The 14115-nt window shown below is 45.9% G+C and overlaps 1 protein-coding gene across 1 annotated transcript in view; it reads left to right on the top strand.

Moving 5' to 3' along the window:
• RGS22 (regulator of G protein signaling 22) overlaps nt 1-14115 on the top strand; it is a 112181-nt gene that overhangs the window by 70921 nt on the left and 27145 nt on the right. Inside the window, exons 16-19 of the mRNA XM_065398291.1 lie at nt 5789-5983; nt 9857-9949; nt 10631-10797; nt 13510-13672. Of these exons, the coding sequence (XP_065254363.1) occupies nt 5789-5983; nt 9857-9949; nt 10631-10797; nt 13510-13672 (618 nt within the window). The remainder of the gene's footprint in view (nt 1-5788; nt 5984-9856; nt 9950-10630; nt 10798-13509; nt 13673-14115) is intronic.

Here is a 14115-nt window from a genome sequence, read left to right on the forward strand (position 1 = left end):
ACGTAGTCTCTTAGACATTTTGTCAGCAGTGAGCCCTTTTAGAGTGGCTCTACCACTCAATGAGGCCATTATGGACCCAGTCAAGGCACTGTGGCAAACTCCTGCCTCCTTCCCTCCTACAGTGAAGTGCACAGAATGCAAATACTTTGTATCAGCTAAAGGATATTCTCACACTCTCCCCCAGGGGTCCCTGGTTGTGGCGGCTGCCAATGAAAGGGATCATCAAGGTCAAGTGGGATCCATATCCAAGGGGAAAGATTCAAAGAAATTGGACCTGTTTGGCTGGTTAGTGCATAGTGAACCAGCAAGCCTTGCTAGGCTGCTATGATTTTAATATGTGGGAGTTCATGCTAAAATTTAAGGAATTGCTCCTCCAGGACTCTAGACAAGAGATCTCATCCTTAGTTGAGGAAGGGAAGACAGTGGCAAGGGCCTCCCTTTAAGTAGCTCTGGATGCTGCTGATTCCATGGCCAGATCAATGGCCGCAGCTGTAACCATGCGCAGGAGCTCGTGGCTTCAGTCCTCAGAGTTTCCACATGAGGTGCACCAAACTCTCCTTTTGAAGGGTCATCGCTCTTTTAGGAGCAAACGGACACTAGACTACATGGCCTCAAGGACTCTAAAGAGACCTTGAAATCTCTGGGTCTGTATATCCTGGCAGTATCCAGAGGGCACTACAGGTCCCAACAGACTGGCCACTACTTTGCCCAATCAGTCAGGCAAGATCAACAGAGGAGGAAGAGCAGGGGGTTCAGACATAAGCCCCCTTTGCAATCCTCCTTAGCAGGCCCTGCGCAGACTGGGCCCAGACACTCGGGGATCTCGAAGCACTCGTTTTGATGAGATGCTCGAGGTCAACATTACAATCCTCTCAACACCGGATCCAGCTACCCCTTCTTTTTCCAACCAGCTCCTCCAGTTCCTCAGTGCCTGGCTCCACATTACCTCAGATCTCTGGGTTCTAAGCATGGTAGAAGTGTATTACACCATCCAATTTTTGTCTACCCCACCTTCCTATCCCTCCCCAACCTGTCCCTCTTCAGGGACCCTTCTCATGAGCAACTGTTGGAAGAAGAAGTCCAATCCCTCCTTCAGAAGAGGCCACAGACGATTCCTAAGATTTGTTATGAACAAGTTCATTACCAGTTTGTGGTCCTTCCATTTGGCCTGTCAGCTGCTCAATAGATCTTCACCAAATGCATGGCAGTGGTGGCAGCCTTTCTCAGAAAAAAGGGAGTTCATGTATTCCCGTCCCTCGATGACTGGCTGGTAAGAGACTGGTCCAGAGCTCAAGAGGAATCTGACATCCATCTTATCCAATCGACCTTCAGGGCGCTAGGTCTACTGATAAACATCCAGAAATCCACTCTTATCCCTGCTCATCGGTGCGGTTCTCAACTCCGTGCAAGCGATAGACCTACTTCCGGACAATCGTTTTCATTCAATTACAACCCTAATAAGGTCCCTCCAGTCTCATCTGACCAAGACTGCATGAAAGTGTCTAAGCCTTCTGGGCCACATGGCTTCATGCACGTATGTAGTGCAACACACAAGGCTACATCTCAGACCTCTCCAAGCCTTGTTGGCCATGGTATACTCTCCTTTACATCATCATCTGGACTCAGTGGTCACTGTTCCCGCTCAGGTCCTCGATTCACTGACATGGTGGTTGAACCACCGCATGGAATGTGCAGGGGTATCCTTTTCAAGGCCTCAACTGTCTGTGTCTCTAGTATCTGATGCATCAGCCCTCAGCTGGGGAGCCCACCTAGGATCTCTCAGAACTCAGGGCCTCTGGTCTCAAGAAGTAGGGTTGCCAACTTTCTAATCACACACAAAACCAAACACTCCTGCCCCACCCCCTGCTTGGCTCCTTCTCCGAGGCCCACCCCCTGGCCCCTGCCCTGCTCGCTTGATCCTCCCTTCCTCTGTTGCTCACTCTTCCCCACCCTCACTCACTTTCACAGGGCTGGGGCAGGGGGTTGGGGTACAGGAGGGGGTGAGGGCTCTGGGCTGGGGGTGCAGGTTCTGGGGTGGGACTGGGGATGAGGGCTTTGGGGTGCAGGAGGGGGCTCTAGGCTGGGGCAGAGGGCTGGGGTGCAGGGGAGTGAGGGTTCTGGCTGGGGGTGTGGGCTCTGGGGTGGGGCCAGGGATGAGGGGTTTGGGGTGTGGGAGGGGGCTCCGGGCTGGGCCAGAGGGTTGGGGTACAGGAGGATGTGTGGGGTCCCAGCAGCACTTACTACGGCTCCAAGGAAGTAGCCACCAGGTCCCTGTGGCCTCTAGGTGCATGAGTGGCCAGGCGGCTCTGCGCGGTGTGTGCTGTCTTCGTGCCCGCAGGCATTGCTCCCCGCAGCTCCCACTGGTCATGGTTCCTGGCCAATGGGAGCTATGGAGCCGCCACTCGGGACGGGGTTAGTACGCTGAGCCTCCCTGGCTACCCATGTGCCTAGGGGCCACAGGGACCTGGCAGCTGCTTCCGGTAGCCGCCCAGAGCCAGGGCAGGTAGGAAGCTTGCCTTAGCCCTGGGCTCCTGCTGTGCCACCAATCAGACTTTTAATGGCCCAGTCAGTGGTGCCGACTGGAGCCGCCAGGGTCCCTTTTCGACCGGGTGTTCTGGTGGAAAACTGGACGCCTGGTAACCCTGTCAAGAAGAGCTTTCCCTTCATATCAATGTCAGGAAGCTTGGGGGGGGGCAGGGGGTGCCTAGCCCACCAGGTGTTCCTACCCCACATTACAAACAAGACTATTTCGGTTCTCACAGACAACACAATGGCCATGTTCTACATAAACAGACAGGGAAGGGCGCAATCTTCCCCCCGTGTCAGGAAGCAACCCAGCTGTAGGAGCTCTGCATTGCTCACTCAATCAGTCTAGAAGTGTCCTATCTTCTGGGAACACAGAACCAGCTGGCCGATCACCTCAGCAGGTCTTTCTCCTCTAACCATGAATGATCCCTCTGACTGGACATCATGAGGGACATCTTCCAATGGTGGGGGACTCCCCTTATAGACCTGTTTGCTACCTGCAACAACAGGAAATGCCATCAATTCTATTCCCTGTGAGGCCACTGCCCAGGGTCTCTCACAGACACATTCCTGTTGTCATGGACAAAACATCTGTATTATACATTTCCGCCTACCCCACTGAGTCACAAGGTTCTGACGAAGATCAAGCAGGACTGAGCATGGGTCATTCTCATAGCCCCGGCGTGGCCCAGGCAACATTGGTTCACCACCCTCTTAGGCCTTTCGGTGGAGATTCCATTACTGCTTCTGCTACACCCAGACCTGATCTCTTGAGACCACAGTTGGCTGCTCCACCCAAACCTCAGTTCCCTTCATCTAACAGCCTGGAAGCTCCATGGCTGACCCCTGAGGAGCAGGCTTGCTCGGAGCAGGTCAGTAGAGTCCTACTGGACAACAGAAGGCCACCTACCTTGCAAAATGGAAGCGGTTCTCCATCTAGTCCTCCCAATGGGGAATTCCACCTATGCAGTCCACTCTGCAGCTCATTTTGGAGTACCTTCTGCTGCGGAAACAACAAGGTCTGGCCCTCTCTTCAGTCAAGATCCACCTAGTGGCCATCTCAGCCTTCTATCCCAAGGTTGACAACCAAACTGTTTATTCACACAAGATCATGATCCGTTTTTTCCAAGACTTGGAGAGGGTATACCCCCAGGTTAGAGAACCCATTCCTCCCTGGGATCTAAACCTTGTCTTGTCAAAGCTCATGGGCCCACCATTTGAGCGGCTAGCAACATGCTCATTGTTATACTTTTCCTGGAAAGTGGCCTCCTAAATGGCCATGACTTCAGCCAGAAGGGTATCAGAGATCCAGGCCCTTACATCGGAGCCCCCATATACAAACTTCTTCAGCATAAGGTTCAGCTGCATCCACACCTGTCGTTCCTCCTAAAGGTGGTGTCACAATTCCACTCAATCAAGCAATCTTCCTGCTGGTATTCTACCCTAAACCCTATGCGAACAGAGAGGAGCAGCACTTGCACTCTTTAGATCTTAGACAGGATCTGGCTCTCCATATACAAAGGACCAAACCGTTCCGCAGATCAACTCAGCTGTTCATCGCAATAGCAGAGAAGAAAGTGCCTCCCCATCTCTGCCCAGAGAATTTCATCCTGGATTACTTTATGCATCCGGACGTGCTACGAACTCGTGGGCATTTTACCTCCAGCTAATCTGACTGCTCAATCCACACCTCCTCAGCCGCCTTCCTAGCGCAAGTCCCTATTCAGGACATCTGCAGAGCAACAACCTGGTCGTCAGTGCACACATTCTCAACACACTATTCCATCACCCAGCAGACTAGAGACCATGCCAACTTCGGCCATGCAGTCTTGCAGTCAGCCTGTCCTTGAACTCCGAGCCCACCTCCTGCACGACTGCTTGTGAGTCACCTACATTGGAATGGACATGTGCAAGCACTCGAAACGGTACTAATCTTTCTGTAAATGTTGTTCTTCAAGATCTCTTGCACATGTCCATTCCAAAACCCACCCTCCATCTCTTATTGGAGTCACTCAGTAAAAATAAACTGAGGGAGGCGGGGCTGGCAGGCATCAGAGGGCACTGGAACTGACCCAAGGGATACCACGAGGGGAAAAAATTCAAGCAACTGTGCTTGGGGTGCACACACACCTACATTGGAATGGACATGTGCAACACATCTCGAAGAACAACAGTTATAGAAAGGTTAGTAACCATTTTGGGTTTGTTTTTTTTATGGTTGAAGTTTGACATAACTTGATATGCTAAATAAAGAAAAGAGAAGTTATTTTTTAACTATTCAAACATTCCTCTGCTGTGCTAGACACTGAAACACAATAGTATTTTATTAGTGCATGAGAACCAGAAAGTAAAACTGACCAGCCTCACTTCACTGTCTAAGCTGAGTGAGACAAAACAAGGAAGGCTATTTTCTCAGCTGGTGTACATTAGTGTAGCTCCATTCAAGTCAGTGAGCCATGCTGATTTACCCCAGCTTAGAATCTGTCCCAAAAGTTGCATTATATCTTTCAATATTCTTACAACTTTAATGATATAAGGTGCTGATAACAACAAAAGTAAAGAATGTTTAAAACTATGTGAATTTTATCATGGACTCATAGATGTTTGCTTCGGTGAGGTTTTAGGCCCCAGCTCTCCATTGGGATATGCTGAAGTGGGCTCCTGTGCTGTGGCAGAGTCCCAGTGAAATCAATGAGGGTCTGCATAAGCACAGAAGTCCATGCTAGTGGATCCCGAAGCAGGACTGCAGTCTTCTTGGTATTTAGAATTTTCAATTTTAGGTTAAAATTCCAAAATCTTGCTTGGTTTGGTTTCTAAAAAGCAAGAAGTAACCATCTTTCACAAAATGGTTTATTGTGTTATAGAACAGTGCATCCTGTTACAGTTAAATGTTTAGAGTAATAACAGTGTGTAACTCAAAGATGAAGATTCACATTTGTTATTGTGATTGCAACTAAGGATCAGCAAAATGTCTCTGTGTAAGCATTACCATCACCATTATGCATGATTTTGGCATCAAAGAAGCTTTTAATAAGCAGAAAATGTAGGAGTAAGGAAGTCAGGGAGCTGTGGCAGAAACTGTATTTTGAAAACTTAGTAGCATCAAGGGAATAGAGGAAGGGGGGGAAAGATGATGTGACTGAGAGAGTAACTAGGATAATAAAAAACAGTTTGCTACCACACTCATCTTTAACTAACTTATTTACTGTGGCCACTAGAATGGGTGGTGGTTAAAAAACTGTTCTCTTCTCTTTTATTGTAGTTCCTTTATGCCACTTACATTGCTCCTTCTGCCAGCATGGATATTGGACTGCAACAGGATAAGAAAAATGAGATTTATCAGAAAATTGAGCCACCTTATGAGGATCTTTTTGACCCAGCAGAAGAATATATCCTCACCCTTCTGCTGGTACCATGGATGAAAATGGTGGAAGTAGACAAATCCATTTATGGAAAGGTAACTTATATAGGGCCAGCTAGTGAGGGGCCCTTACTCTGTCCCTTGATCATCCCCATTCAAGTCACTGGGCTTGAGTGAGTGCAGGTACTGCTCCCTCAGTGTTCCTCATAAGGGAAAAAATGGGGCCATAGCCGCAGTTCCCCTCTGCACTGACCCATGGGATGAGTAGGACACATTGTGGGCAGGCTACACCATTCTGAAGATGCAACCTGCACTGTTCTCTAATGAACTGGATCACTCTGCTCTGGGAGGGAATGTAACTTCCTGAGGGACAGGCTTTCACTATGGGATGGTGTGCTCTGTGCTACCTCATAATCACACCATTGACTAAAAGCCACACCTATGATTTTACTTAGCATGAGTGGCCAAGGAGTCATTTTTTTACCATAAAGAGATAATAAGCAGTGTTGTCAGAGTGTCATTATAATGACCCTAAGTCAAGACTAACTGCATCAAACATGTCTTAGTGCTTAGAATTAAGTTGTGGCTAATGCTTAGAATAAGAGGAAATATTGTACAACAGACAAGCAGTGTTTGCCTGAAACACCCTACCATGTAAGCAGGTGGTGAGCCTGCTGTGAAAGAATTAAGTGTATTCTGCAGGCTTACTGAGGCAGGTTGCCCAGTGTCCCATCCAGATATGAGGTGGGAGTGGCTCTCTAGACAGAGGATCTAAAGTAAGGGCTGAGCAATCCTGAGGGAGAAACTATAAGAGCAGCAAAGCCAGAAGAGAAAGTTGGAAATTCCAATTTTGCTTCTTACAAAAAAATCAGAACAAGAAGTAATTAGGCAAGGCTGTGTGTTCTGACTGTATTCTGTATGTGGACTTTGTTTAATAGTATGTTGGGAAATGCAACTGCTCACAAGCGGTTACAAAAATTAGGACAAAGTTCTGCTCTCAGATTCATAAAGTATATCTGTGGATTAGGTGAGGTGGGACAGAGATACGTTTAACGGGAATGGGAATCTGGAAACCTGGGTTCTGATCTTAGTAGTTTCACTATGACCTTGGGTTAAGTGGCTTTCTTTTCTTATATGTAAAGAAAAGAGAATTACATAATAACACCTCCATCGATGAGGGTATATTTGTTAATATTTGTAAAGCACTTTGAGATCTTTTATTGGAAATCACTATAGCAGTGCAAAGTATTATTAATTATTATTATTATTATATTCTCTCTACATCGGGGTGGGCAAACTTTTTGGCCTGAGGGCCACATCGGGGTTCCGAAACTGTATGGAGGGCCAGGTAGGGAAGGCTGTGCCTCCCCAAACAGCCTGGCCCCCGCCCCCTATGCGCCCCCTGACTCCCCCCCTCAGAACTCCCACCCCCATCCAACCCCGCCTGCTCCCTGTTCCCTGACTGCCCCGATCCCTATCCAGACCCCCACTCCCTGACAGGCCCCCCGGGACTCCCAAGCCTATCCAACCGCCCCCTGCTCCCTGTCCCCTGACTGCCCCCCGGAAACCCCTGCCCCTTATCCAACCCCCCCTCCCCCGCTCCCCGCCCCCTTACCATATCGCTCAGAGCACCAGGACTGACAGCCGCGCCACCCAGCCGGAGCCAGCCCCACAGCTGCGCTGCCCAGAAGGAGCTCACAGCCCCGCCACCCAGAGCGCTGGTGGCACGGCAAGCTGAGGCTGCGGGGGAGTGGGGTCAGCAGGGGAGGGGCCGGGGGCTAGCCTCCCCAGACAGGAGCTCAAGGACTGGGCAGGACGGTCCCGCGGGCCACACGGTAGTTTGCCCACCTCTGCTCTACATGCATGAACAGCTATGAGCATGCCACACATATCGGGAGACCAGGATATCAAGGTTGAGGACTGACAGGCCTGAGAACAGAATTTTGCCGTGACGTACATTTTATGCCATAATCTCTTCTCTTTCCAAGCTTTGTCACAAGAAAGATATTTCAACTACATTCTTAGTGATCTACAGAATATGCTGTCAAGTACACCTCTACCCCGATATAACGCTGTCCTCGGGAGCCAAAAAATCTTACCGTGTTGTAGGTGAAGCCGCGTTATATCAAACTTGCTTTGATCCGCCGGAGTGCGCAGCCCCGCCCCCCCGGAGCACTGCTTTACCGCGTTATATCCGAATTCGTGTTATATCGGGTCACGTTATATCGGGGTAGAGGTGTATCATAAGGGTAGCCGTGTTAGTCTGTATCCACAAAAACAACGCTGTAATGGCCAACCCATTCATTAGTATGAAATTCCATTTAGACTTTGCCAGACTAATGTTATACTAAGCATTACACCTTTTGCAAACATTAGTAACACTTCACATATACTGAGAATAGCAGCTCCTCTGACCAAGTGGTTTCACTGTAAAGCATAATTCTTAATATGTTTTATTATTAGAGGGATGACATTTTCTGAACATTCTTTTAACATATCGTTTTAATCTTGTCTAGTGACAAATCTAAAACCTTCTATGATTGCTTTATATTAATTTCATGCATGTAGCCTACAATGTCTCTGTTAGTGATATAATGAGAAACTTTTATCACCCTTTCAGCACAGGTGGTACTTTGCTTTGCTCTTGTATGGTTGTGCATAAACTTTTCAACTGACAATACTCTAATAACAGAAGAGACCTGGGCAGATGCGTAAAAAAATATAGGGCCTGAGCCTGTTGGGTCCCGCAAAAATGAGAAGACATATTCCTTAGGGTGGACAGAACAGCACATGCTCTGGAAAGCCCTGTGCTGCTCCTCTCGGACTATGCCCTCTTAATGCAATGCACTGTTCAGTAACTTAGTTCTCCTTCTAGGAAAGATCCAGCTTTGCTACTTGTTTAGGGAGAGGAGACTCCCTGTGTCCTCTTTCCCCACTTGCTTGGCAACCCAGAACAGGTACATTTATTCCATAGAAAACAAGATATTTCAACCAGCAATAAAGGAGAGGCTTAAATCATACATTTGAGGCATGGTCAAAATATCTTTTATAAAAACCCAAACACCAAATCAAACCTTTTTCATTGTGGCGTCTCATCCCACTTCTATCAATTCTCTGATTTAATCTTTGTACAAAATGGTCTGAAATTATTTTCCTGCTTGTTTTAAAAATACATATTATTTCTCAAAAAAAACCCAACAACAACGAAGAAACAAAAAAGGGTTGTGCAGCAGTAGAACAGAGTTAGATTATGGCCTGTGGACATTCAGATATACGATGCTGAGTATGATATTAGTGTCTAGATAGATGTTAATTTGGAAATATTGTCTTTTCTTTTTCATATAAGCTCTTGCATAATTAAGACCATGGTGAGGGAAGTCTGTCTGTGATGGATTACTGCACCACTACAACATGTAGGTCCAAGTTTGATAAATGTCCAATTGCCACATTTGAATATTCCAACTAATACATAGGTGCACAAAACAGTTACTTATGCACCTAATTGCTGATCTGAGCATACAAATGCAAGATTACTGTTGTTGTTAAGCACCATATATGTGCATGATGTTACACAGATTAAAAAATACCACTCAAGTCCTTGCCCTGAACAATTTACAGTCTAAAGCCACCAACTGACACAATATGGAACAAAACAGAAAGAGCACAGAATAGTTGTCTTATAGCTTTCATATTTATTAGTTGGATTCTCTATTGAGGTGCTCATGTTTCAAAATTGGTGGTGAGCATCATTTCCTAGTGAGTGCTATAGTTCTAAGAACTGGATTGCTGCTTCTCAGTGGCTCTCATAGGGATGCAACTTGCAGTGATTTTTTCTTCTTCTAAACATCTGTCTCGTTATTGGCAAGGGTGTTTCTTTTCTACCCACTGTCATTGGCAAGTTGCCTGCTCAGCTCTCCATCTTTCTATAATATGTACTGTGGGGATGACATAAGATATTATTTTTATTAGGTGGAGCTGGTGGAAGAAAGTCGACAGCTGGACTCGGTGTACTTTAGAAAGCTACAGGCTTTGCATCAAGAGAGTGTTTCCAAGAAGGATGAGGTAAGACAAGCACCTACTAACAAAAACAAACTTGATTTCTATCTGAGAGGCTTAACACTTTATGTATCAGCAATGAAAGGAGACTGTGAGCAGGTTTGATGGACTAACAGTGCTGTTGACTAGTATTAATTTTCAAATGAATGCTTGACAGCCATCATTGTTTTAATTATGGTTCCAATTCTGCTCTCAGTTACATTAGTATTTGGGCCTGATCCAACCTCCATTGAAGTCAATGGTCTGACTTCGACTGACTTCAGTGGGAGGTGGATTGGACCCTAAATATTGAGGAAATCCCTTGATTTCAGTTAAGTGACTGGTTTATTTAAGGATAGAATCTGGCCCAATATGTTTAAAATAAAGCCGATAACATACCTTAGTGATATATGCAGCTTATTTCCTTAGGAATCGGGAAAGTTTTTATATCAAGACAGATTCTGCTCCACTTCAGCAATGGTAATAATTTCTGTGTAGCAGCATCATTTCTTGTCTGCTTGGTCATGACAGAGCATTGTTTCCTGTAACAGGAGAAAAAGTGACTGCATGGCAGCAATTAGCAACAACAGAAGAGAAGGAATTAAAAACAATAAAGAGGGATTAATGAATTAATGGAGGATTACTAGATTGTCCAGGTTATAGATGCAGAAGATTTCTTTATATAATTGAAATTGTTTCTTCTGTTAGAGTGTTGCTCCTGAAGTCAGTCCCCTACCTCAGCCTGATGTTCTCAGAGAAGCACAGCTCTTAACTGAAGTCCCTGAGGAATACAGAGGTTGTAGCCTTCATGACCTGATCCGCAATGGACTGGAGTTAGAACAGTTCCGACTCTTTCTTGAAGAGCATTCTGCAGTGTATGTTCGTTGTTCTTCAGTCATTTCTGCACTCAAAATGCCCATTGTCTTTTATGGGAGTTTTGGCTATGTAAGGGTTACAGGATTGCAATCTATCCATTTTTTTGAGAATGATATGTATGCACTAAAATGAGAATTTTGTTCAGACATCAGAATGGCAGTCTCAGCTGTTTGTTAGGAATAAATCTCCTGTTATGAAATCATTTGTGGTCAAATTCTGCCTGCATGTGTCCCACGGCCATTTCAAGGCATGCACCAACACAGAATTTGATCTATAATGAATAAAACTTGCTTTTGGTAGCACAATTTGAACCTATTTTTTTTTCAAATTGAAGGCTCAGAATTACAAATATGTACACACAGAATTTGGGCACACAGCTATCACAAGTGTGTAAGCAACTGCAGTTTTGGTTCATGTAGTTAACATAGTTAAGTACATCATCACAGTAACTGCATGTGTAATTTATGCACACACACAATTTTCAAAATTTGAGCCTACATATGTAAAATAAAGATTTAAGCAGAAGTTTCAACAGAAGTAAATGTGAGTTTTGTCCCTAACTTCCCTATATCTTCCCACATTAGTCCCCATATTTTTAACATTCCAGAAAATTGCAGAAGTACTCAGTTCTTAAGTAACTGCTCAAAATAGTTAAAAATATTTCCTTTTTCAGCCTTCCAATCCCTTTTTACACTCATCTGTTTCTTTAAATTAGGTTCCCCTAAACCAGGGGTGGGCAAATTTTTTGGCCCAAGGGACACATCTGGGTATGGAAATTGTATGGCGGGCCATGAATGCTCACAAAATTGGGGGTTGGGGTGCAGGAGGGGTTGAGGGCTCTGGGGTGGGGCCAGAAATGAGTTCAAGGTGTGGGAGGGGGCTCTGGACTGGGGCAGGGGTGTGTGTGGGGGGGTGAGGGCTCCAGCTGGTGGTGCGGGCTCTGGGGTGGGGCTGGGGATGCGGGGTTGGGGGTGTAGGAGGGTGCTCTGGGCTGGGACTGAGAGGCTCAGAGGGCAGGAGGGGGATCAGGGCTAGGGCAGGGTGTTGGGGTGCAGGAGGGGGTCAGGGGTGTAGGCTCCAGGCAGCGCTTACCTCAAGCAGCCGCATGTCCCCCCTCCGGCTCCTACATGGAGGTGTGGCCAGGCCGCTCTGTGCACTGCCCTGTCTGCAGGCACTGCCCCGGTAGCTCCCACTGGCCGCAGTTCCTGTCCAATGGGAGCTGCGTGGGCGGTGCTTGGGGTGGGGACAGTGTGCAGAGCCCCCTGGCTGCCGCTACACATAGGAGCTGGAGGGGGGACATGCCGCTGCTTCCAGGAGCCACGCAGAGCAGGGCAAGCTCCGGACCCCACTCCCCAGCGGGAACTTGAGGGCCAGATTAAAACATCTGAAGGGCTGGATGTGGCCCCCGGGCCGTAGTTTGCCCACCCCAGCCCTAAACTAATGCTGATGGTGTTGTCTACTGGTCCAGGGTAAACAGTAATATAATTATAGACTAGCATGGAGCAAAAGAGTCAAAAGTGCCTAAGTGACAGGAGTAGAGCTTTGTGGAGAAAAGACATTCCGTTTCATGGAGGATTTTGAGATTTTAAATTATGGTTTTGTTCTGGAAGCTTTAGGGCCCCTGGCTCTGAGGAAGTCTACCTAGCAAGCTGCCCCATAGCCGCAGACCCTGGAAGCTCTGTGATCCCCAACTCTGAGGCAGTCTGTATAGTGGGCTGCCAAGGAACTGGGTGGGTGAACTGCTAGAAAACGAGGCAGTGTTCCAGCTGAACTTTTTGGAAACTGAACTGTCTCCGTTATACATTCCAATTTGGACAAATCGGCAAATTCCAATGAAACGTTGTTAGAATTTTTCCAACTAGCTCTACTTAGGAGAGTAAGTCCTAGTAGGACTTAAACTCCAAAGTACCCAAGAGACTTGAAAATGGGACTTCAGTTTTTAAATCAATTAGATACTTTTGTAAATTTTACCCATGAGCTAATACCTCAAAAAGTGAAATAAAAGTCTGCAAATATTTATTAGAACAAGAAATTGAAGTGGTTTGGCTGGATCTGCCTCTGCATGTTTCACTTTCTGCAAATATTCTAGCAAACAAGTTTACTGTCAGGAATGTTCACAGAAACACCAAATTTTAATAGAGAATAATCATAGAAAGTGAACTTGGAAATGTGAGTATTCTAAATATTTCTCTTCTCCAATTAAGGAACAAAACCAGTATCATCGTAACCTATGTGTCCAATCAAGATTATCCCATTAAAAAGCTGGAATTTTTAATATCAAATACTCATATTGAACTGATTACGAGCAATTTACAGACCAGGAATTTTATGTAGAAATTATTCATCTTTTAATGTGGATAATAAAATATTTGAGGAAATAGGAATTTATTAACAGATGATTCAAAAAGAGCACAAGAGACAAATTCATCAAATAAATTATTTGGTCTGGTCTACTGTAGACTGAAATTTAAAGGCATTCCCCTTCTACATCTGAGTGTTGAACAAGTGGCATACTCATTCTCATGTTAGCTTATTTCTCATCTAGTAGGGAACAACTGAGGCAAAAAGTATATCCCCCGATATAGCATGCAAGATCTGGACACTTGATTCCACTTCTGTTAATTGTAATTAAAATAATAACTTGTTAGAATTCTGATGAAAATGACATCAACATGGAATAATGAAGAATATTCTCGTTGATTTGTTTGTAGCATGGATCTCATGTGCTGGATAGACATTGAACAATTCAGAAGGATGCTCCACAAGGAAAAAGAAAAAAGAGAGGAAAAATCTAAAGATATTAAAAACAAGTACCTAAATAAAAAATACTTCTTTGGACCCAATAGTCCAGCTACAAAAGAACAACAAGACCAGGTATCAGTATATAAAACAATATTTATACATAGCTGTCACAGTTCTGGCAGAGCTCCCCCTGCTGGACATGCTCCAAGCTGCTGTGGTTGGGTCCCACATACTGGGCATAAAGGCTTTAAGTTTCCTGAGTCTGAATAGGCTCCTCCACCATCTCTTTGAGCCTCTCTGGCACATTTTCTGGGCAAGCTCTCTGTCTGTTACCCCTTTGCATAAATAGGACTTCAGGGTCCAGCTGCCCGAGGTCCCCAGGACCAGTGCTGAGCCCCCATAGACACCCCAGTTGCTTACACACACCCTTGCCCAGAGATCCACTTTGTGGGCCCTCAAGTTTACAGTTCACCTCCTTAGGGACTCGTGATGGTGGAAGCAGACAGACACACCGACCTTGAAAAAACAACGAGGAGTCCTTGTGATACCTTAGGGTATGTCTACACTACGAGAGT

The sequence above is a fragment of the Emys orbicularis genome, chromosome 2 (assembly GCF_028017835.1).
Source record: "Emys orbicularis isolate rEmyOrb1 chromosome 2, rEmyOrb1.hap1, whole genome shotgun sequence".
Classification (NCBI taxonomy): domain Eukaryota; kingdom Metazoa; phylum Chordata; order Testudines; family Emydidae; genus Emys; species Emys orbicularis.